Source organism: Suricata suricatta, chromosome 10 (genome assembly GCF_006229205.1).
Source record: "Suricata suricatta isolate VVHF042 chromosome 10, meerkat_22Aug2017_6uvM2_HiC, whole genome shotgun sequence".
Lineage (NCBI taxonomy): Eukaryota > Metazoa > Chordata > Mammalia > Carnivora > Herpestidae > Suricata > Suricata suricatta.
This window is the reverse complement of record NC_043709.1, coordinates 4904017-4927014: the sequence shown is the minus strand read 5'-3', so window position 1 is coordinate 4927014 and position 22998 is coordinate 4904017. Positions and strand designations below refer to the sequence as shown.

At 45.7% G+C, this 22998-nt stretch overlaps 1 protein-coding gene across 1 annotated transcript in view; it reads right to left on the bottom strand.

The window, feature by feature from the left end:
- The window catches only part of EFCAB6 (EF-hand calcium binding domain 6), a 223589-nt gene that overhangs the window by 197305 nt on the left and 3286 nt on the right, over nt 1-22998 (bottom strand). The window contains exons 3-4 of the mRNA XM_029954101.1: nt 20662-20768; nt 3236-3384 (exon numbers count right to left, since the gene is read on the bottom strand). Coding sequence (XP_029809961.1) covers nt 3236-3384; nt 20662-20732 — 220 coding nt within the window. The 5' untranslated portion in view covers nt 20733-20768. The remainder of the gene's footprint in view (nt 1-3235; nt 3385-20661; nt 20769-22998) is intronic.

The window sequence follows — 22998 nt, the reverse complement described above, 5'->3', positions numbered from 1 at the left end:
GAGATCAAGTGGGATGCTCGTTTTCAAGCCCTCCAGAGAGCTGAGGGACACCAGGAACCTCGGTTCCAGAAGGGGGAGGCCGCTCGTCGGAGGGGACGGACCGGGACCCCAGGGGAAGCAGAGCACGTGCATTCTCAATGGGGCGAGGAAGAAAGAGCCAACCATTGGGTGGCCGTGCGGGAACAGGAGTGATGGCCCAGTCCCTGAGCGAGTGGGTGCCGGCCTCCTGGGCCGCCCCGCGGGGGTAGGAGTGGCACACCACTGCTGGGGGCGAGGCACAGGGCGGCGACGGGGCCCAGGTGGGCAGGCTCTCCTGCGAGTGGGAAGCAGCGGGAGAGCAGAGCGAGTCCCTAAGGCTGAGCGCACCTCGGGGGCCCACTGCAGAGCGGAGGCAGGCAGGGCGGAGAGGCCTCCTCCGGGGCTGAAAACTAGGAGCCGGGCTGAAGGACAAAGAGGACCCCCCCCTACCCCAGAGACCTCCGAGACCAGCAGGGGCGTGTTTGCAAAGCAGAGAGCTCTCCCGCTGGACTGGGGGGTGCTGGATCTCCAGAGCTACTGACGGGAAGCATCCGAGACCAGGGGCAGCCCCAACCGGGTCCAGACAACGGCTCGGTCTGGAGATAAAGCTGAGACCCAGCCCATCGCACGTGGAGCCTGAGAGCGGGGGCATTCGACAGTTACTTCTGCTTCCGGTGGGCTCCACGCAAGCGTGTGCTGCCAAATCTTTTTAAAACTGCGAGACAAGTGAAATGAGAAAGGGTGACCTAATCGAGAGCAAAACCAGAAGAGCCACAGAGAGAACGGATGGAGAAAGGACTGGGTATGAAAAGCAGGAACGGTAAACACGCTCAAGGTAACAACACACAGAATATACAGGGGATTTCGGTGGGGGAAAGGAAACAGTCTACAGCACATGACAAAGCTAGAAATCAAAAGTACAAGAGCAGACGTAAGTAAAGAAAACCCATTTGATCTGCTTGACCACGGACTGGACATGATAGAAGAAAGGCCTAGTGAACATAAAGTCAGGCCCAGAGCTATTCTGCACATTTGAACCCAAAGCAAAAAAGTGTTTTAAACGGAAACAGGTGTCTCCTCTCTGTGGTTTGCCCCGTGAACGGCGCTTATGTAATAACGTGAGTTGTACACGTACATTGCCTCCATGCACCTGCATGCAGGAGAGAGAGGCCGGCCAAACACTTCCTGGTCCCCACCTGCGGGGAGGCCCACGGTACAAGAAGACTACACAAGAGGAAGAAACTGAGCATTGAGAATTACCATCAGAAAAACGGAAGGCAAGTGACCAAAGGGAAAAACAGGCGCTGGCGGCAGGTAAGGCATGTAAGGCAGATGAAGGACTAGTGCCTTCCGTGCACAGTGACCTCCCACGGATCACCAGAGACCCGCCCACAGCAGGGAAACCCGCAAACGATATCAACAGGCAGCTCACGAGAGACAGAAAGCTGACAACCTGGAGAATCAAAGTTCACGTCCCCGCTCAAGAAAGGCAAGTGGAATCACAACAGCATATTGTTCATGTGTATCAAATCCAGAAGACGTTAGGATACTTCGAGATCAATGCTTTCGAGTACTCCCTGTGGGCATGTCCGCGCACAAACTTCTAAAGGGCAGCGTGGTGGCGCGCTAGAGGCTCAGCGGACGCCCTTCAATCCGGGCTGCTCCGTGGGATCAGGAAGGTAAACGAAGACATGTCCATAGGACACCAGACATGGGCTGCAGAACGGTGTTGGAAGCTGCTCGCCGACCCCCCTCTATTCTCCCCTTTTCCCTTTCGGCCATCTAGAGATGTGTATTTCCAGGCTCCCGGGTAGATGCCCGTGACCCTGTGATTCCAGTCTCGCCCAGTGAGGAAGTGCAGTGTCCAGTCCGACTTGACTAGAATGCCTTCCCCCGCCTCACGAGGCAGAATACAGTGTACCCCTGCCTTTGTCCCCTCTGAGGCCTCCTGGCCCCTCGGGCCGTGCACTCACTGTGCTCTCTGCGCACATGCTTCTGTTCTGGGGCTTTACCCAGGTCTCTGGACCGTGAGCGCCATCGGGGCAGGCCCTCTGCGAGGCCCATCTCCTTATCCTCACTACCTGTGAGGTAGTGTCACATGCTGGGGCTTGGAAAATGTTCAGGAAAGAAGGAAGGGAGGAAGAGGAGGGGAGGGAGGAAGGAGGAGAGGGGGGAGAGGAGGGAGGGAAAGAGAGACAAAAAGACATCTACTTTGGGGAAATTATTACATTAAGTTTTATTGCTTTAAAACCGAGAGGTGCAAATGAGTTTGAAACTTAAATCCATGTGAACCACGCGTGCCAACGTTTGTGGCAGCTCTGCTCCTGGTTGCCAAGACGTGAGATCAGCCAAGGCGTCTTTCAGTGGTGAGCAGGTAAGCTAACCGCGGGGCTTCGTGTAAAAGCATATTAATCGAAGGTTAAAAACTGGACCATTACTGCATCCAAAGACAGGAAGGAGCTTCAAATGCATCTTGCTCAGGAGAAGAAGCCCATCTCAAAAGGCTCTGTGCTATACGATTCCAACGCTATGACATTCTGAAAAGGCAGAACTGCGGAGGCAGTAAGAAGACCCAGGGTCGTCCAGATTAGGGGCGGGGAGGGATGAATGGTGGAGCACAGGGGGTTTTAGTGCAGTGAGGTGATTCCGTGTGATATCGTAACGCTGGACACATGCCATTATATATTTATCAAATCTCAGAGGACAGAAAACACAAAGGACAACTCTCCCGTAAACTGCAGACTTCGGTTAATCACGACGTATCAATAAGGGTGCGTCAATCACAGCAAAGGCACCTCACTAACGCAGGATGTCGATAACAGGGAAGGACGGGGATGAGGAGTCAAGGGGTGTACGGAACTCTCTGGACTCCAGCTACATCTCTCTGTAACCCTAAAACTGCTAAAGGAAAGAGTCCCAAAGTAAGAAAAACTAAGGAAGGAGGTAGACTAGACAACACAGTAGCTTGGGAATCACACTGTTGGCTTCAAATCTTGCCCCTCCCCCCACTTTAAAACTATATAACTTCTGAGCAAGTGACTTAATCAACCTGTGGCTCAGTTTCCCCGTAAAGACTATAGGGATAGAACTAGAGCCTGCTTCTTAGCTCTGCTGCATGTGGTTAAATGACATGCAAAGCTTCTGTACAGAGTCTGGTACATACTAAACATACGTAAGTCATATCTACTGCTAGTGTTATTTCCTCGTGAATACTCACTTGAAGAAGAAGGTCTAAATGTATGTTGGAAACCATTCCTTGAATACGCTCTACATGGTGAAGAGTGAGGTCTGAAGTTCATGAGCTTCTGAGTGGGAGGGTACCAAATATGCCAGTCCCGTGTAACTGCCGTTTTGCGCATTAAATCCCTGTGACATAAAAGAAAACAGATCACATTATCTTCAAGCTCACAGTACAAGTGGGGTCAACATCCTCTCTGTTCCTTTTCTGAAAGGACAGCTGGAGACTCTAAAAATGCTAGTGATGACCTTGCCAATGTTTCAAAAACTCTTCTTAAAATGGACACAAGATCGTGATTTCAGACTCATTGTTTTTAGTGTATCCGATAATTTTCAAAAATGGGGAAGCGAGGACGTTCTTGGGTAGGAAAATCCATCTGCGTCCTGACTAGCATGGACTCATTCCTATGGTGGAGGTAAGGGTGGAAAGTTTGGATTCCCTACGCTCTCTTGAGGTGCCTCACTGTGTATCCATCCCACAGGCAGAGGAGAAGGCAAGAGCACCAGCAACGGTTCAGTAAGGACCTCTGAAAATCTTCTCCTCCACGAAGGCAATTAGAAAATGGGCACGAATTGTCAGAACCAACTTCTTCAGAACTCTGGAAATTAACCAAAGGTTTGCAGCAATCTAGGGAGCCCTTACTCATGAGCTAGGGCAGAATCTTAGTATGAACACCAGGTTTTGTGGCGTTTCTACTTCCCCTGCTCCCGTCTGCCCCTGCCCCCAACTAGGCAGTAGCCTTGAAACCAACAGCCAGAAATTTCAGTGAAAATCCAGCAGCCTGCCAATCACTGGAAAGGGCAGAATGGGGTTGGAGCTCCTTCAAGCCCCAGTGTAAGAAATTGTCAAAAGGCATTTGTCGAAAAAAAAATCAGAGGGAAATGCTGTCAAAAACTCTAGCTGCCTGAAGGATCAGATATCAGATGGAGCAAATGACAGGAGAACAAAAGAGCTTAAAGAGAAATCTAGGGAATGAGATGTTCATAGGGAAGCTCCCAAAAATTCTCGGGAGTTTAGAAAGCCACTCACACGTGCAGGGTTGTGAGCAGGCCCAGGGCTGTGTGCTTGCTCAGGATAGAACTTAGCAGGCCCTAAATGCTTACCTCTGGCTGATCTTGGAGCTCTGCACAAGCAGGAAATGAAGCCTAAGGTAGGGCTCTAAACTGCCTGGCAGAGTACTAAAGGAATTCTCAAATACACACAAAGAGCCCCTCAGCAAAGATTGGAAGACTATTATTTGCAGGCACTTAAGGAAATCTCTGTCTAATCATGAGCTGATCACTAAACTAACCAATCAGACACTTCAGTGGCCATCCACAACAAAAAATACAGACTTTACAAAGTTAGTTTAGAAGAGTCACTAAACAGGGTCGCCTGGGTGGCTCAGCTGGTTGCTCTTGATCTCAGCTAAGGTCTTGATCTCATGGATTGAGTACAACCCCTGCATTGGACTCTGTCCTGGGTGTGAAGCCTGTAAGGAAGAAGAGGAGAGGAGAGGAGAGGAGAGGAGAGGAGAGGAGAGGAGGGGCAGGGTGGAAAAGTCACTAAGCAAAAACAAAAACTGAAAAATGGAAAGAATATGATTTCAAAAATTGCCACATTATTTAAAATGTCTAGTTTTCAACAAAAAATTTATGAGACATGCAGAAAGAAAGAAAGAAAGAAAGAAAGAAAGAAAGAAAGACCCATACATACATACCTTTAGAAACCATGCAAGCTAGAAAAGAGTGAGATGAAACAGTTAAAGTGTAGAAAGAGAAAAAACCCCACCAACCTAGAATTCTGTATCCAGCAAAATTATCCTTCAAAAGTTAAAGGCAAATAAATACTTTCTTACACAAACAAAAAATGAGGATATGTGTCACCAGCAAGCATGTTTAAAAAAAAAAAAAAGTTAAATTCTTCAGAAAGGAAGAATTATACAAGTCAGAAACTTCAATTTACATAAAAAAGAAGAGTGTTAGCAAAAGTATAAATTAAGGTAACATAAACACATATGCAACCAATAATAGAGCCCCAATATACATGGAGCAAAAACTGATAAGTCTGAAAGGAGAAACAGACATTTGAACAATAATAGCTGGAGACTTCAATGGCCAACTTTTAACACTGGAAAGAACAACTGTCCAAATCAGCAAGTAAATAGAGAACTTGAACAACACTATAAACCAACTAGACCTAACAGGCTTGTAAAGAACACTCCACCCAACAATGGTAGAATGTACACTCTTCTCAAGTGCACATGTAACATTCTTCAGAATAAATCACATGTTAAGACACATAAAACAAGTCTTGGCAAATTTTAAAATACTGAAATAATCAAAGGATGTTCTCTAACCACACTGGAATGAAATTAGAAATCTATAACAGAAAGAAATTGAGTAATTCACAGATATGTCAAAAATTAAATAACACACTCTTAAATAACCTCAGTGGATCAAAGGGGAAGAAAAACCACAAGTGAAATTAGCAAGTACTTTAGGATGGATGAAAATGAAGGCACACATGCCAAAAATTTTGGGATGTACTGCTTAGAGGGTAATTGACGGTTTTAAATGCCTGTATTCTTTTTAAAAAGAAGAAAACCTCAAATGAATAACTTAATCTTCTTAAGAAACTAGAAAAATAAGAGTAAACTAAGTCCAAACATACAAAATAAAGGAAATATTAAAGATTAGAGCAGAAGTACATGAAATTGAAAAGAGAGAGCAAACAAAATGAAGAGTTAGTTTTTTGAAAAGATGAGCAAAACTGACACATTTCTGGCTAGATACTCTAAGAAAAAAATGAGAAATACTCAATGTACTAAAATCAGGGAGGAAAGAAAGAACAGCACTGCTGACTTCATAAAAACAAAAAGGATAAAGGAAAACCAGAAAAACTGTATGCCAACGAATTAGCTAATCTACACAAAACAGAAAGACACAAACTACTGAAACTGACTGAAAAAGAAATAGAAAATCTGAGTAGACCTATACCAATTAAAGAAATTAAATGAGAAATCAAAAACTTCCTGAAGGAAAAAAGAAAAAGTCCAGGATCAAGAGGGTTCACTGGTAAGTTCTACCAAACATTTAAGGAATAATTAAAACCAATCAATCCCTCACAAACTCTTCAAAAACAAACAAAAAATAGAATAAGAGAGAATATTTCCCAACACAACTCTATGACGTTAGCATTGCCAAGTCAAGACAAAGGCATAAGAAAAGAAAGCTAAAGACCAATATTCCTTGGGAATATAGGGGAAATCTTCAACAAAATATTTGCAAACAGAATCCAACAACATTAAAAAAGAATTAGATGTCATGAACAGGTGAGATTCTCCCAGAACTCAAGGGTATTGAACATATAGACATCAGTCACTGCAATACACCACATTAATACCATTTTTTTAAATGAACACCTCGATAAATGCAGAAAAAGCATTTCACAAAATCTTATGCCTTTCCATGATAAACATACTCAACAAGTTAGGAATAGAAGGGACTTCCTTGACCCAACAAAGGGCACAGACACCAACAGCTGCCATCATATGGAATGGTAAAAGAACAAAACTTCCCCCTAAAATCAGGAACAATGCAAGGATGTCTGCTCTCACCACTTCTATTCAACATTGTACTGAAGGTCCTAGCCAGAGCAATTAGGTAAAAAAAGGAAATAAAACGCATCCAGGACTAGTGCCACAAGGAAGTTTTATAACATCACTGTCTGAGGCTCCTAACTTGGCAAATCTTCAAAGGGAAGGGAAGGGAAGAAGTTTCCCTATTAGACTTCACATTTAAAAGCAAGTGCACAATTATTTAATATTCAAAAACAGATATATGTGTGCGGTATTATTTGAGTACAAAGAATCAGACTAAACAATACACCTAAAGCCCTAGATTTTAAGAATCTCAAGTTTACAGGGTTGAAGAAATGAATCAGAATTTTTTTTAATGTGTAAGAAATACACACCGGCTGGTGCTCTGGTTTAGCTCTCTTTGGACAACCCCTGACTGTCTGGCAAGGTATTTATTGGTCTACACCTGCCTTATTTACACAGGTGTCTGTAGGCAGGGACAATACCAAGGCTTGATGCCATATGAGGCTGACGGCAGAGTCCCACATCATCTTTCTTCAACTAGTTAAATTCAACTGAAACCTAGAATCATAGCATGGGTAAGTTTCCAGGAGAATATGGCTTGGTATGTGTTCACACAATCAAAATATGTTTATTGAGCTTCCTTCTAGAAGTCGGGAGGGTCAATGAACAAAACTGGAAAAATCATGGACATCGTGGGCCTTATATTCTAGTCCTAGAAGACAAACAATAAGTAAGTGAATGATATAAGTGGGTAAGTACTGTGAAGATAAACGGGGCGGGGGGAGGGGGAGGGATAGGTGGCACTGATCTGACCGAAACCAGGAAGGGAACAGGGCCATTGGGAGGACAAAGAGCCAACAGAAGGCCAGACGAAGGAAAACCACACAGGCTCCTGTGATGGCTAGGCTCTCTCCATGAATGAAATGTGAAGCCACTGGAGGGTTATATACAGAGAATCCCTCGGACTATATGTCAAGAATAGACTTACAGAGGCAGGGGAGGAAACAGGGGGATCAATTCTAAGTCTACTGAGATAATGCATGCAAGAAAAGATGGTGGCCTGGACCAGGGTCATACGGGTTAAGAAACAGTCAGATTCTAAATATGTTCTGAAGGCAAGGTCAATTGTATTTTCTTATAGATCTCATTTGGCATGCAAGAGAAAGGTTGGACGAAGTGGTCATTAACGGAGGTTGGGGAGACTACAGGCCAGACAGGACTGCAGGGGAAGATCAAGAGTTTCATTCTGCATTAGTTCAGTTGGAGATACCTGTTCAGTCTCCCATGGGAGATACTGAATAGGCAGTTGGATATATGAGCTTGAGTCTGGGGAAGAGTCTGAGACTGAAGATACAAGTGTGGGGACTGTCAGCATATAATGGATATAAGGCATGATGTCAGATCAGCCCACCAAGAAACCTGGTGTAAAGAGAGAAAACATGTCAGACCTGAGCTCTGAGGTATTCCAACATTCAGAGTTCAGGGAGATGAGGAGGAACTAGTAAAAGATGATAAAGAACAGCCTGCGAGAAAGGAGAAAAACCAGGAAACTGGACTGTCCTGGAAATTGAGTGAGGAACATGTTTCAAGGAGGGAGTCATGGTACATGTCAAATGCTATCATCAAAGATAAGAACCAAAAATTGCCCTTTGGATCAAGCCATGCAACCAGTACCGATCACTTCAAGAGGTACCATACTGGTGGAACTGAAAAGTTATGAGGGAGCCTAAGCAAGTTACACATAAACTCAGAGTAAAAGTAAAACAGTGTGGTAACTGGAGAAGGCATGAAGGTCAAAGAAGAAATGTCTTTAAGACAAGAGAATTGGAGGCAGTTTGAAGACTCCCAGTAGTGATCCAGTGGTGAGGCAAAGAATAATGAATCAGGACCAAATGGAGGGGCAGCCAGTTCCCATGGGTTCACCAGTGGAGGCAGGGTCTTATCTCATGGATCAGCCATTTTAGGAGCACACTCAGTTCATCACTCATGACCAAGGAGAAGATGGTAGAAACAGATATGGTGTGTGGCACCTGGGTGGCTCAGCTGGTTGAGGGTCTGACTTGGGCTCAGGTCATGATCTCATGGTCTGTGGGTTCAAGCCCTGCATTAGGCTCTGTGCTGACAGCTCAGAGTCTGGAGCCTGCTTTGGATCCTGTGTCTCTCTCTTTCTCTGCCTCTCTGCCACTTCATGCTGTCTCTCATTCTCTCTCAAAAATAAATGAACATTAAAAAAAGAAAGAAAGAAAAACAGATGCAGTGAGGAGAGTGTATGTGGGTTCCTTCTATTTTCTCAGTGAAATGGGAAATTGGGCCATCAGCACCATGTGAGGATGGGAGAGACATCCAGGATTCAGGAGAGAGGACAGCAAGTAAAAAGTGTTCCAGAAGAGAAGGCGAGGGGGATGGGGTGGGAGATGAAGAATGATGGGCAAGGAACTATAAGAGCCCATCCGAGGTCCATGAGCATGAACTCAAGACCCAGGCCCAGGGAGGTGGAGAGTTGGATTTAACTGAGGGCAAAGTTTTGAAAAGCAAGTACAACACAACAAGGGATGTCACATGCATGTATTGTCCAGAAAAGGGCCCCAAGAATGATGGGAATTTTTGGTGTCTCTGAAATAACTGGACAAGCCTAAGGAAGTGAAGAGATCATAAACTCAAGCTCATGAAGAATTTTAAGAAAGAAAAAAAAAGTTTTAGAAGATGGCAGTGAAGCATGGAGACCTTGAGCTTGTCTTGTCCCTGTAATGCACCCAGATCAGCACCAAACAATTTTGTGCACCTAGGATATTGATCTGAGGATTAATGCAACAATCTGCAAAACCTGAGCCACTGAACTCAGCAGATACACGTTTGCAGAGAGACGAATGGGGGGAGAGAAAAGCTGCAGAGGGTAAGGTGTTGTTTTTGCAAAGAGATGACAGAGAAAGGGAAAAGAGGAGAGTGCAGCACACCAGGATTGTGCAAGAAAGGCACTACCCTGTAAGTCGCTGGAGAGAAAGAGTGAAAACACTTGCAGAGCACTGAGCAAGTAATCTGTCCTCCAAAATCATTGATACAGAAAGAGAAAATTTTATTTTTATTTACTTTTTAAAATGTTTTATTCTATTTTATTTTCTTTATTTCACTTTATCTATTTTATTATATAATTATTTTAATTTTAAAATTTTTTACAATTTTCTTTTCCTGTTTTCTTTATTCTGTCAAGCTTCTTTCACCAAGCAGGCCAAAACACATCCACCTAGGATCTAGCTTCCCTTATTTTATTTTGTTTTGGTTTTAATTTTTAATTTTTAATTTTTTTCTTCCTCCAAAATGACAAAATGAAGAAATTCACCCCCAAACAAACCAGAAGAAGAAATGACAGCCAGGGGCTTAATCAACACAGATATAAGCAAGATGTCTGAATTAGAATTGAGAACCATGATAGTAAGAATACTAGCTTGGGTTTAAAAAAGCATAGAATCCCTTTATGTGGAGAGAAAGAAATATGACCTAGTAAGGATGAAATTAAAAATGGTATAACCGAGATGCAATCTTGAACAGATACCGCAATGGCAAGGATGGATGAAGCAGAGCAATGAACCAGCGACTTAGAAGATAAAATTATGGAGACTAGTGAAGCAGAAAAAAGGAGGGAAACAAAGGCAAAAGATTACAATACAAGACTTAGAGAACACAGTGACTTATTAAAAAGGAATAACAGCCAAATCATAGGAGCCCCAGAAGATGAAGAGAGAGAAAAAAGGACAGAAGATTTATGTGAGCAAATTATAGCAGAAAGCTTTCCTAATGTGGAGAAGGAAACAGACATCAAAATTCAAGAAGCACAGAGAACTCCTATTAGATTCAACAAAAACTGACCATCACCAAGGCATATTATAGTCTAATTCACAAGATACACAGAAAAGGAAAAAATCATGAAATCAAGGAGGAAAAGTCCTTAACCTATAAGGGAGAATAGATCGGGTTTGCAGCAGACCTGTCCACAGAAATTTAGCAGGCCAGAGAGGACTGGCAGGATATATTCAGCATGCTGAATCAGAAAATATGCAACCAAGAATTCTTTATCCAGCAAGGCTGTCATTCAAAATAGAAGAAGATATAAAGAGTCTCCCAAAAATACAGAAACTAGAGGAGTTTGTGACCACAATCCAGATCTGCAAGAAATTTTAAGAGGGATCCTTTGAGTAGAGAAAAAACAAAACCAAAAAGATCAAAAGCAACAAAGATTAGAAAGGACCAGAGAGCATCACCAAAAACACCAAGTCAATAGGCAACACAATGGCACTAAATCCATATTTTTCATTCTAATTGTCAATGGACTAAACACTCCAATCAAAAGACACAGGGTATCAAAATGGATAAGAAAACAAGACCAATCTATAAGCTGCTTACAAGAGACTCATCTTAGACCTAAAGACACCTGAAGATTGAATGTAAGGGGATGGAGAACCATCTATTATGCTGATGGTTGTCAAAAGAAAGGTGGAGTAGTCATACTTATATCAGGCAAACTAGATTTTAAAATGAAGACCGTAACAAGAGATGAAGAAGGGCATTATATCACAACTAAGGGGTCTATCCAACAAGAAGGTCTAACAATTGTAAATATTTATGCCCCCAATGTGAGAGCACCGAAATATATAAATCAATTAATCACAAACATAAAGAAACTCGCTGATAATAATGCCATAATAGGAGAGGACTTCAACACCCCACTTACAGCAATCGACAGATTATCTAAGCATAAAATCAACAAGTAAACAATGGCTCTGAATGACAACTGGACCAGATGGACTTAACAGATATATTCAGAACATTTCATCCTAAAGCAGCATAAAATACATTCTTCTCAAGTGCACATCGAACATTCTCCAGAATATGTCACATACGGGGTCACAAATCAGCCCTCAACAAACACAAAAAGATCAATATCATACCTTGCATATTTTCAGACCACAATGGTATGAAACTGGAAATCAACCACAAGAAAAAATTTGGAAAGACCATGAATACTTGGAAAATTAAAGAACACCTGACTAAAGAATGAATGGGTTAACCAAGAAACTAAAGAGTAAGTTAAAAAGTACATGGAAGCCAATGAAAATGAAAGCACAACAGCCCAAGTCTCTAGGATACATGAAGGTGGTCATAAGAGGGAAGTATCTAGCATTCCAGGACTTCCTAAAGAAGGAAGAAAGGTCCCAAAAACACAACCTAACCTTATACCTAAAAGGGCTGGAAAAAGAACAGTAAATAAAGCCCAAAACCAGCAGAAGAAGGGAAATAATAGATATTAGAGCAGAAATCAGTGATGTTGAAAAAAAAAAAAAAACCAGTAGAACACTTCAATGAAACCAGGAACTGGTTCTTTGAAAGAATTAACAAAAATTATAAACCACTAGCCAGATTGATCAAAAATAAAATGGAAAGGACCCAAATTCATAAAATCACAAATGAAAGAGGAGAGATCACAACCAACACTCCAGAAATACACACAATAAGAGAATACTTTGAGCAATTATATACCAGCAAATTGGGCAATCTGGAAGAAATGGACAAATTCCTAAAACATATAAACTACCAAAACTGAAACAGGAAGAAATGGAAAATTTGAACAGACCCATAACCAGTAAAGAAATTGAATCAGTAATCAAAACTCTCTCAACAAACAAGAGTCTAGAACCAGATGGCTTTCCAGGGAAATTCTATTCTACCAAACATTTAAAGAAGAGTTAACACCCATTCTTTTGAACCTGTTTGAAAAAATAGAAATGGAAGAAAAACCTCCAAACTCATTCTACAAGGCCAGCATTACCTTTATTCCAAAACAAGACAAAGATCCCACTAAAAAAGAGAACTACAGATCAATATCCCTGATGAACATAGATGCAAAAATTCTCAACAAGATATTAGCAAACTGGATCCAACAATACATTAAAAGAATTACTCACCACAACCAAGTGCAATTTATTCCTGGGATGCAGAGCTAGTTCAATATCCACAAATCAGTCAATGTAATACATCATATTAACAAAAGAAAGGATAAGAACCACGGATCCTCTCACAGATGCTGAAAAAGCATTTGACAAAATACAGCATCCCTTCTTGATAAAAAAAAAAAAAACCTCAAGAAAATGGGGATATAAGGATCATACCTCAAGATCATAAGGGCCATATACAAAAGACCCACCCCTAATATCATCCTCAATGGGGAAAAACTGAGAGTTTTCTCCCCTAAGATCAGGAACAAGACAAAGATGTCCACTCTTGCCACAGGTTCTCAACATAGTATTGGAATCAGCAATCAGAAAACACAGTAAAATAAAAGGCATCCAAATCGGCCAAAAGGAAGTACTCTTTGCAGATGACATGATACTCTATGTGTAAAACCCAAAAGACCCTATCAAAAAAAACTGCTAGGATTGATCCATGAATTCAGAAAAGTTGCAGGATATAAAATCAATGTACAGAAATCAGTTGCATTTCTATACACCAATAATGGAGCAGCAGAAAGAGAAATCAAGGAATCAATCCCATTTATAATTATATCAAAAACCATAAAATACCTAGAAATAAATCTAACCAAAGAGGTGAAAAGTCTGTATACAGAAAACTATAGAAAGCTCATCAAAGAAATTGAAGAAGACAACAAAAAAGGAAAAATATTCCATGCTCATGGATTGGAGGAACAAATATTATTAAAATGTCAGTACTACCCAAAGTAATCTACATACTCAATGTAATCCCTATCAAAGTAACATAAGCATCCTTTATAAAGCTAGAACAAATAATCCTAAAACTCGTATGGAAGCAGAAAAGATCCCAAACAGCCAAAGCAATCCTGAAAGAGAAAAACAAAGCTGGAGGCATCACAACTTCAAACTTCGAGCTGTATTACAAAGCTGTCATCATCAAGACAGTATGGTACTGGCACAAAAACAGACACATAGATCAATGGAACAGAATAGAGAACCCAGAAATGGACCCACAAACATATGGTAAGCTAATCTTTGACAAATCTGGAAAGAATATCCAATGGAAAAAAAAGACAGTCTCTTCAGCAAATGGTGTTGGGAAAACTGGACAGAGACATGCAGAAGAATGAACTTGGACCACTTTCTTACAGAATGTGCAAAAATAAACTCTAAATCGATGAAAGACCTAAACATAATAACAGAAACCATCAAGATCCTAGAGGAAAAAACAGACAACAATCTCTTTGATGTTGGCTGCAGCAACTTCTTGACACATCTCCAGAGGCAAGGGAAACAAAAGCAAAAATGAACTACTGGGACCTCATCAAGATAAAGAGCTTAGGCACAGTGAAGGAAACAATCAGCAAAACCAAGAGGCAACCAACGGAATGGGAGGAGATATTTGCAAATGACATATCAGATCAAGGGTTAGTATTCACAATCTATAAAGAACTTATCAAACTCAATATCCATAAAACAAATAATCTAGTGAAGAAATGGGCAAAAGACATGAATAGACGCTTTTCTGAAGAAGACATCCAGATGGCTAAGAGACACATGAAAAAATACTGAACATCACTCAACAACAGGGAAATACAAATCAAAAGCACAATGAGATACCACCTCACACCCATCAGAATGGCTAAAACTAACAACTCAGGCAACAACAGATATTGGCGAGGATGTGGAGAAAGAGGAACCCTTATGCACGGCTGGTGGGAACGCACACTGGTGCAGCCGCTCTGGAAAACAAGATGGAGGTTCCTTGAAAATTTAAAAATAGAACTGCCCTATGACTCAGCAATTGCACTGCTAGGTACTAATCCAAAGGGCACAGGAGAGCTGATTCGAAGGGGCATATGCACCCCAATGTTTACAGCAGTGCTATCGACAAGAGCCAAAGTATGGACAGCGCCCAATGTCCATCAACTGACGAATGGATAAAGAAGATGAGGTGTGTATAGAAGTGTGTGTGTACAATACAGTATTACTCAGCAATCAGAAAGAATGAAACCTTGCCATTTGCAACAGTGTGGCTGGAACTAGAGTGTGTTATGCTGAGTGAAGTCAGTCAGTCAGAGAAAGACAAATACCACGTGACTTCACTTACATGCGGAATTTAAGATACAGAACAGATGAACATAAGGGAAGGGAAGCAAAAATACTTTAAGAACAGAGAGAAAGACAAACCATAAGAGATTCTTAAATACAGAGAACAAACTGAGGGTAGCTGGTGGGGTGCTGGGTAGGGGATGGGCTAAAGGGGGGATGGGCATTAAGGAGGGCACTGGTTGGGATGAGCACTGGGGGCTACATGTAAGTGATGAATCACTCAATTCTATTCCTGAAATTATGACTACACTATATGTTACCTAACTTGGAGTTAAATTTTTTTAAAAAAGGAAAAACATTCTAATTCAATTAGCATTTATTGGGAACCTACTCTGAGCCAGGAAATGGGCTTAAGATTCATGAACAGCCATCACTGAACCCTCTTCATGCCCAACCACCTGCTGCATTTCATTAGTAAAGGAGGCTGACACTCAGAATAGGCCGCCAAGGTGCCCAGGACTAGGCAGCAGCTGAGCCCAGAGCTGGGTCGTCGGGGGAGAGCTCAGCCTGAGTATCAAGTCCGTATGGCTGTCATGGCCAAGGCCTTCCTGCTATTTTCTGCACAATTCCTAGCAAGCTCCTTACAGGAAGGGGCAAGTCTCGGGCTCCGGAGCTGCAGGGCTGGTTAGGGAGCACTCGCCCCTCATGTCTGCCTGCTCTGCACGCACGTGGGGAGGACCTGCCGCGACTGCTTTCCTTGTTGTGGCTACTGCGGATGCAAATAGGCGCTCGCTTTATTTTATCCATAAATTCCCTTCCTGATAACAATAAGGCGTGCCAGGGCCTTGGCCTCATGCCTTATTACACCACCTGAGGAGTGAGATAATCACCCAGAAATGTACTGCCTGTTGTGCATTTTATTACTTGAATACAAAGCGATTCAATTCAAGAAACACTTAGCCGAAGACAGCACGAGAAAAATAATCACCATCATATGAAAAGTAATTCTTCCCAATGCTACTGAGCGCACTGCAGGGGATAATCCTCTTCCGGCGGGGGAGTGGTCTGTGTCCTGTTGGGTCTTCTCCGGCTCTGATTTCTACCAGTTGCAGGACCGTGAGAGCCAGCGAGACCTCACTGGTCTCCTCGCAATGCATTCCAGGGGCGCCTGGGTGGCTCAGTCAGTTAAGCGTCTGGCTCCCGCTTCGGCTCAGGTCCTGATCTCACAATTCATGGGTTCGAGCCCCGCGTTGGGCTCTGTACTGACAGCTCAGAGCCTGGAGCTGCTTCAGATTCTGTGTCTCCCTCTCTCTCTGACCCTCCCCTGCTTGTGTCGTCTCTCTGTGTCTCTCAAAAATAAATAAAAAACATTAAAAAAAATTTTTTTAATACGGACATTCTGAAGAGGCAGATCTGGTAGCTCGGACAGTGGAGCCTGTTTGGTGTTCAGCCTGCACAGTCGTGGTACCCGCATTTTCCAAGTGGCTAGCCCCTCGGCGATTCGTTCTTGAGCAAACGCTGCAGGCCACACGCCGGTGACGGTGGAGGGACAGGAGGGGAAGTCTGAACAGCCCAACCTCAGCAGCTCATCGTGTCACTCAGGGTTTTAGGGAAATGCAGCGTGTTTTTCGAGTATAGGAGTGGGCCAACCACAGCAAGTGCAATAGCGCTGAGGCAGCATGTAGAAACTTAGCAACCTCCTGTCCTCAAGTTGCTCAGGATGTGCACTGAATCACTCTCGCTCCAGGGTTAGGTTAGAGACCTTTCCCAAGAGAGGCCACTGTCAGTTCACGTCAAGGTGGAAGAAGAGCTAGTCCACTTGCAGATCCTTATGCAGAAATAATATGGTTTTTAACTGTTACCAATACCCTTATTTTAAGATACATTTCTTCTCCATCTTTATTTTTTTTAGTGTTTATTTATTTTTGAGAGAGAGAGAGCACAAGCTGGGGAGGGGCAGAGAGAGAGAGGGAGACCCAGAATCTGAAGCAGGCTCCAGGCTCCGAGCTGTCAGCACAGAGCCCGACGCGGGGCTCGAACTTGTGAACTAAGAAATCATGACCTGAGCTGATGTTAGACATTTAATCGACTGAGCCACCCAGGCGTCCCTCTCCTCCATTTTTAAAAATTAGTTTTAAAAGGCTGTTAAAGGGGCATCTGGGAGGCTCAGTCGGTTGAGCACCCAACTCTTGATTTCAGCTCAGGTCATGATCTCACAGTTCGTAGGATCAAACCCCGTGTCGGGCCCTGCACTGACAGCAGAGCCTGCTTGGAATTCTCTCTCCCTCTCTCTCTGTCCCTTTCCTGCTCATGTGCATGCATGCTCTCTCTTAAAATAAATTTTAAAAATCTTTAATAGGCTGTTGAAGCAGACACATAGACATATAGGTAGCTTCAAACGAATAGTTCTCAAAGTGTGGTCCCCGAGCAGACAACATCAGCATCGCCTAGAACCTTCTCAGAGAGGCATTTTTCGGGCCCCACCCAGACCAACCAATCGGAAACTCTGGGGGGGCGGGGCTAACCCAGCCGTCTGTGCATTAACAGGCAGAGACCCCTGGTTTAGGAGACCCTGAGGCTGCCTGAGGAGTCTACAGTTTTTGAAGGAGGCTGTAAAGTTCCCTGCTTAATATCAAAATGAAATAATATTAAAAAACCACAAACACACCCAGAACAATTCTATGGAGACCCACCCAGCAATAAATGAGCACCCATTTTTCTGGCAACTGGTTAATCCAGAAAGAAAAAGTCAAATTTACTCATGAGGCCAAGACTTGAACTCTCTGGAATTTAATGTTAGGCTTTTTGCCCAGTTGAGCCGGGGTGTGTGTGTGTGTGTGTGTGTGTGTGTGTGTGTGCACGCGCACATGTGCACTTGCATACGTGCATGAGTGACTTGTGTGTCTTCTCACAGAAAGGCAAAGATGACAAGAAAATCTGTCAATACTCAAGAAGGGATACCTTGTATTGACCGCAGAGTCCCACAGTTCTGCAGCCCACTTCAAAGAACATGTGGAAAATCGAGTCATCCACATAATAATCTAATCAAATATGCGGATTCCGGGGCTTGTGCTGTCTCCTCCACCCCAGCCACACACCCCCTCCGTGTCCTGGACTCAGCTGATGACCCCTTGTCCGCTGTTCCAAACATAGGGGCTATAAGAATGCAAGCTGATTTACTAATATATTCCAAATGATAGGGTATCGTAAAAAACAATTTAGCCAGTCAACGGAATTCAGTTTAGCAGAGAAATCCGTGGCTGCAAAGTGACCTGCCTCCAGGGCCCACGGCCCGCACGTCTGAGCCACAGGCCTCCTCTGCCACGGTCCGTCCCCGCGGCTCATGCTCTCCCAGATCCCAGCCCAGGCTCCCACCCGCCTCCCTACCCTCATTTCAACCAGGACCTCCTCCAGCAACATGAATTCCAAGCCCACCATGACCCCCACTACAAGACACACCCACACAAACTCAGAAATCAAACTCATTATAACACAAACCTCACAACGTCAATATGCTTTAATCGAGTAGCAAACACAGTGATTATAAATATGTCGAAATGTAGAAACATGTTTAGAAGCATGTTAAGATAAACAGTACTACGAACACAATGACATCAAAGTGTGTTCTCGCAGGGGCGCCTGAGTGGCTCAGCCAGTGTCTGACTCTTGGTTTTGGCTCAGGTTATGCTCTCATGGTTCGTGGGTTTGAGCCCCGCATCGGGCTCGGCACGGACAGTGCGGAGCCTGTTTGGGATTGTCTCTTCCTTCTCTCTCTGTCCCTCCCTGCACGCATGTGTGTGCTCGCTCTCTCTCCAAAATAAATGAGTCACAAAAAGGAATGAGAAATGTGTTCTCACATGTGGAGAGAGTCTACAAGATGAGACGAAAACAGCTATGGTGGCATGGCGGGGGGGGGTCAGTGATCTCTTTTATTCTAAGTGTTTTTTAATAACCATCTGGCAGCACATCAGAAAGAACAGGCCAACCTGGCCTCCCAGGCCGCCCACGGCCTCGCTCCTGCCGCCTCTCTCCCCCCTCTTGGCCGCCCATGGCCTGGGGGTCCGTCTCCCCACCCAGCGAATCCCTGTCACCCGCAGATATGGGTGGGGCTGCCGCCTCCTGGGAGAGGTTTCCCTGACTCCCCCATCTGCGTCCTCCTCCTCCCCTCTCATCAAGCCTGCCCCTCCCCTGCGCCGCACTCACTGCGGCTGGGGGTCTCACTTGCGTTTGGGAAATGACAACTCCGAGTATAGGCTCCATGAAACACAACTGGGCGTTTCCGCCACTGAGCCCCCGCCCCAGAGTACCCAGCGCATGACCGTGGCTCCAGAAGTATTTCTTGGACTAACGAACGAGTGAAGGATTTTCACAGCCCTGGCATTCAACAGTACTCTCCTCCCAACACAGACTCACACGCACATGCGCACACGCGCACACATGCACACACGCACACGTGCACACACACACATCTTCCCACTCTGGATCCCTTTAGGGTCGTCACCCTCCTTCCCACCACCCAATACAGCAGCTTTGGTGTCCTGCACGGTTTCTCACTCCGAGCCCCCACCCTGCGCACCGGAGCCCTGTGTCAAACAGGTCTCCATGAACACCGAGACCCGTAGGGCTGCTCCCCGTCTCCCTTCCCGGCCAGGCTCTTCACTTCAGACAGCGGGGCCACGTCTGATGACGGTGTCCAGGACTCAGTGAACGCTGGGTGTCGGGGGACGCGCGCCGCGGCCGCGGGGTCACCCCCAGCAGCCGGAACGCCCGCTGCTCCCAAACACAGATCCTAAAGGGAAAGCTTCTGCCTTCTGTTCGTGAGGCGCTTCCTCGATCACAGACCCCGAAAGTCTAATCTCAGCGCCTGGGAAACCCACTCCTACCTAATGGCCGCGCTCAGACTCCCGGACCCCTGACACGGCAGCATGGCCCTGTCGCGCCAGAAGACCCGCCCGCACGCCGGCCGCCGCACGGCTGTTCCAGCTCACAACCCGACTCGCTGGCAGCCTGTCCAGACGGACGCGCCGGAGCCCGTTAGGCCCGCGGGGAGCGGACCAGGCGCGGGCAACACATCCTATGTCTCCAGCGCCGCCTGGCCCAGCAAGCCCTCGGATGCGGGCTCTTCGCGCTGGTTTCCCCGCAGGAGCTGGGCGAGGAAAGTTTTGCTTCTGCCGCCACCTATGGGGGGAACTGAGCGTGCGCCACCAGCAAACCTGCACCCCGGCCCCACTGCGATGCAGGCTCCACGGCTTCCCGACGGCCCCAGACTCGTCAGATATGTGCAGGCATGTTGAGCACCGAATTAAGGGCATTCGGCTTTAAAATGGAGAAGCTGAGGGGCACCTGGGGGCTCAGTTGGTTAAGCGTCCAGCTTCAGCTCAGGTCATGATCACGGTTTGTGGGTTTGAGCCCCGCATCCGGCTCTGTGCTGACAGCTCAGAGCCTGGAGCCCGTTTTGGGTTCTGCATCTCCCGCTCTCTCTGCCCCTCCCCTGCTCACACTCTGTCTCTCCCTCAAAACTAAATAAACATTTAAAAAAGTTTTTTAATAAAAATACAATGGATAAGCTGATACTTGTTGATATGATATATATGTAAGTCCCTAGACAAATTTGGCACAAAAATCGGCATTTAGTATGTGCCTGCTGCATGCATGACTGGCCCCAACCGGACGGGAGTGATAACAGTCTCATTTTCAGCCTGTAAAACACGTTTCTCTCGAGGCCCTACGCCCGGCGCAGTACTGTGAACTCACCGCCACCCCCGCCCCGCGCCCGAGCGGCGCCTCACCTGGCGCGGGCACTGCAGGATCCGCCGCCGTGGGCCGTGGCGGCCGTTGTCTGGGTGCCGTTTCGTCTCATTTCCTTCGAAGTTAACTACTTGGGGATCTGTGGATTCTGGAAAAGAAGACAGCAAGCAGTCAGCACAGACTGGCAGGAAGATTTTCTCGTTCACCTGATCAAGCCACCAGAACGGAGCCTGTGGGTCCGGAAGAGCATCAGCGGATTTCGAATCGGGTCAAAGCCTCAGGTGGGTCCCCCACGTGACTTCGTGGTAAACTGCAGGTTTCCCCGGGGGCCACCTTAGGTCAACACTGTACACGCATCACTAATCCGCCTGAGTCCAGATCACACGCATGCCCACGCACCCCACAATCACACACCCTCTGGTTTCCTCACAGCCGCCAGAATAAACATCTTTTTAATTTTATTTTAATGTTTTTTAATTTATTTTTGAGAGAGAGAGAGACAGTGTGAGCAGGGGAGATCAGAGAGAGGGAGACACAGAATTCGAAGCAGCTACAGGCTCTGAGCTGTCAGCACAGAGCCCGATGCGGGGCTCGAACCCACGAACCGTGAGACCATGACCTGAGCCGAGGTCAGACACTTAACCGACTGAGCCACCCAGGTGCCCCCAGAATAAACAATTTAAAATGCTGATGTTTGGGGCACCTGGTGGCTCAGTCAGTTAAGCATCCGACTTTGGCTCAGGTCACAATCTCACAGTTCGAGGCTTCGAGCCCTGCATCGGGCTCTGTACTGACAGCTCACTGCCTGGAGCTGCTTCTGATTCTGTCTCCTTCTCCCTCTGCCCCTCCCCCACTCATGCTCTGTCTCTGTCTCAAAAATAAATAAACTATATAAAAAAAATTTTTTTTAATAAAATGCTCATGTTTTCATGTTTCTTCCTTGTTTTAAAACCTCCCAACTTCTTCCGGGGTGCTGGGGTGGCTCAGTCGGTTAAGCATTTGACTCTTGGTTTTGGCGTGGGTCGTGATCTCCTGGTTCGAGAGCTCTAGCCCTCCATTGGGCTCTGCGCTGACAGCAGGAAGCCTGTTTGGGATTCTCTGTCTCTGCCCCTTCCCCACTCATGCTCACTTGCTTGCTCACTCACTCGCTCTCTCTCCCTCTCTTAAAATAAATAAAAGTTTTTTAAAAAATGGCAACTGCTTCCTATTGTCCTCAGGATTGAATCCAAAGCCCTTGATGGTGTCACAACGCCCTGAGGGGCAGCCCCCACCTGCTTCTCCATGGGTCTCCCTCTCCCCAGGTCCCTGAGCCTCAGCCACAAAGGCCCTGGGCCGTACGTCTGACGTGGCCGTGGCTGTCCTGCGCGGAACCTCTGTTTTCAGAGCCGAAGCCCCGCCCCTCCGACCACTCGTCCGTCCCCCGGGTCTGCTCCTGCCCTCCTCCTCCTCCCAAAGGTCAGTGGTTCCCAAACTCCAGTGTCCATCACAACCGCTCCGAGGCCTTATTAGGAACTGATGCCAGCTCTAGGTCCTGGGGAGGGTGGGGCCCGAGAACTCGCCTTGCTGGAAAGTTCCCAGAAGCTGCGGCTGCCCAAGACCAAGGCCACAGATGCAGCCTTCCTTGGCACCCCCACACTAGGCCACGCCCCCACTGCACTTGCACAGCCACTTCTGGTGTCCTTCATGGCCCTTAGCCCTGTGTGTCCTGACTCATCTCTTTGTAGGAGTATTCAGCTAATGCTTGGCTCGTAGACTTTAAGTTCCAAAACAAGTAAGGGCCGGGTTAATTTGTGTAATCAGTACACCCCCAGGCCCTGGGCTAGCGACTAGCGGGGGGTGCTCAGACTCACTGAGTGAGCGAATGAATTTGCTTCCACTCCTGCCTTTGCCTCTGGCCTCCTGCTCTCTTTCTAAGCAGTTGGCGAGGACTGTCAAGTTTCCTTGCAAAAGGCCCATCGATCTATTCCCTGCCCACTCCATCCCCCTGATATCACTGCCCCGTTCACCCTCACTCGTCTGGGTTACAGAAATAGCCCCGCACATCGCTTCCAGGTCCCACCTTCTCCCTCAGCCCTCCTCCTCTGCTGCCAGGATTACTCTTTCTACCGCACGGACATGGCTGTGTGCCTCGCTGGCTTACACGTGCAGTGTGAAAGTATCCATGTGTTAGAATCTCAGAACCACGCACCAAGAGAAAACACGTCAAACTAGAGAGACCAGAATACTGTCTGTGGTTTAATCACAAGTACGGTCCCAGTGGCGTTATCCTGACTTTGATCACTGTGCTGTCACCGGGCGGGCACTGGGGTGCACAGAGGAACTCTCTGTGCGGATTCTGTAACAGATTTGGGAGTCTAAGATTATTAAGTTCAAAAAAG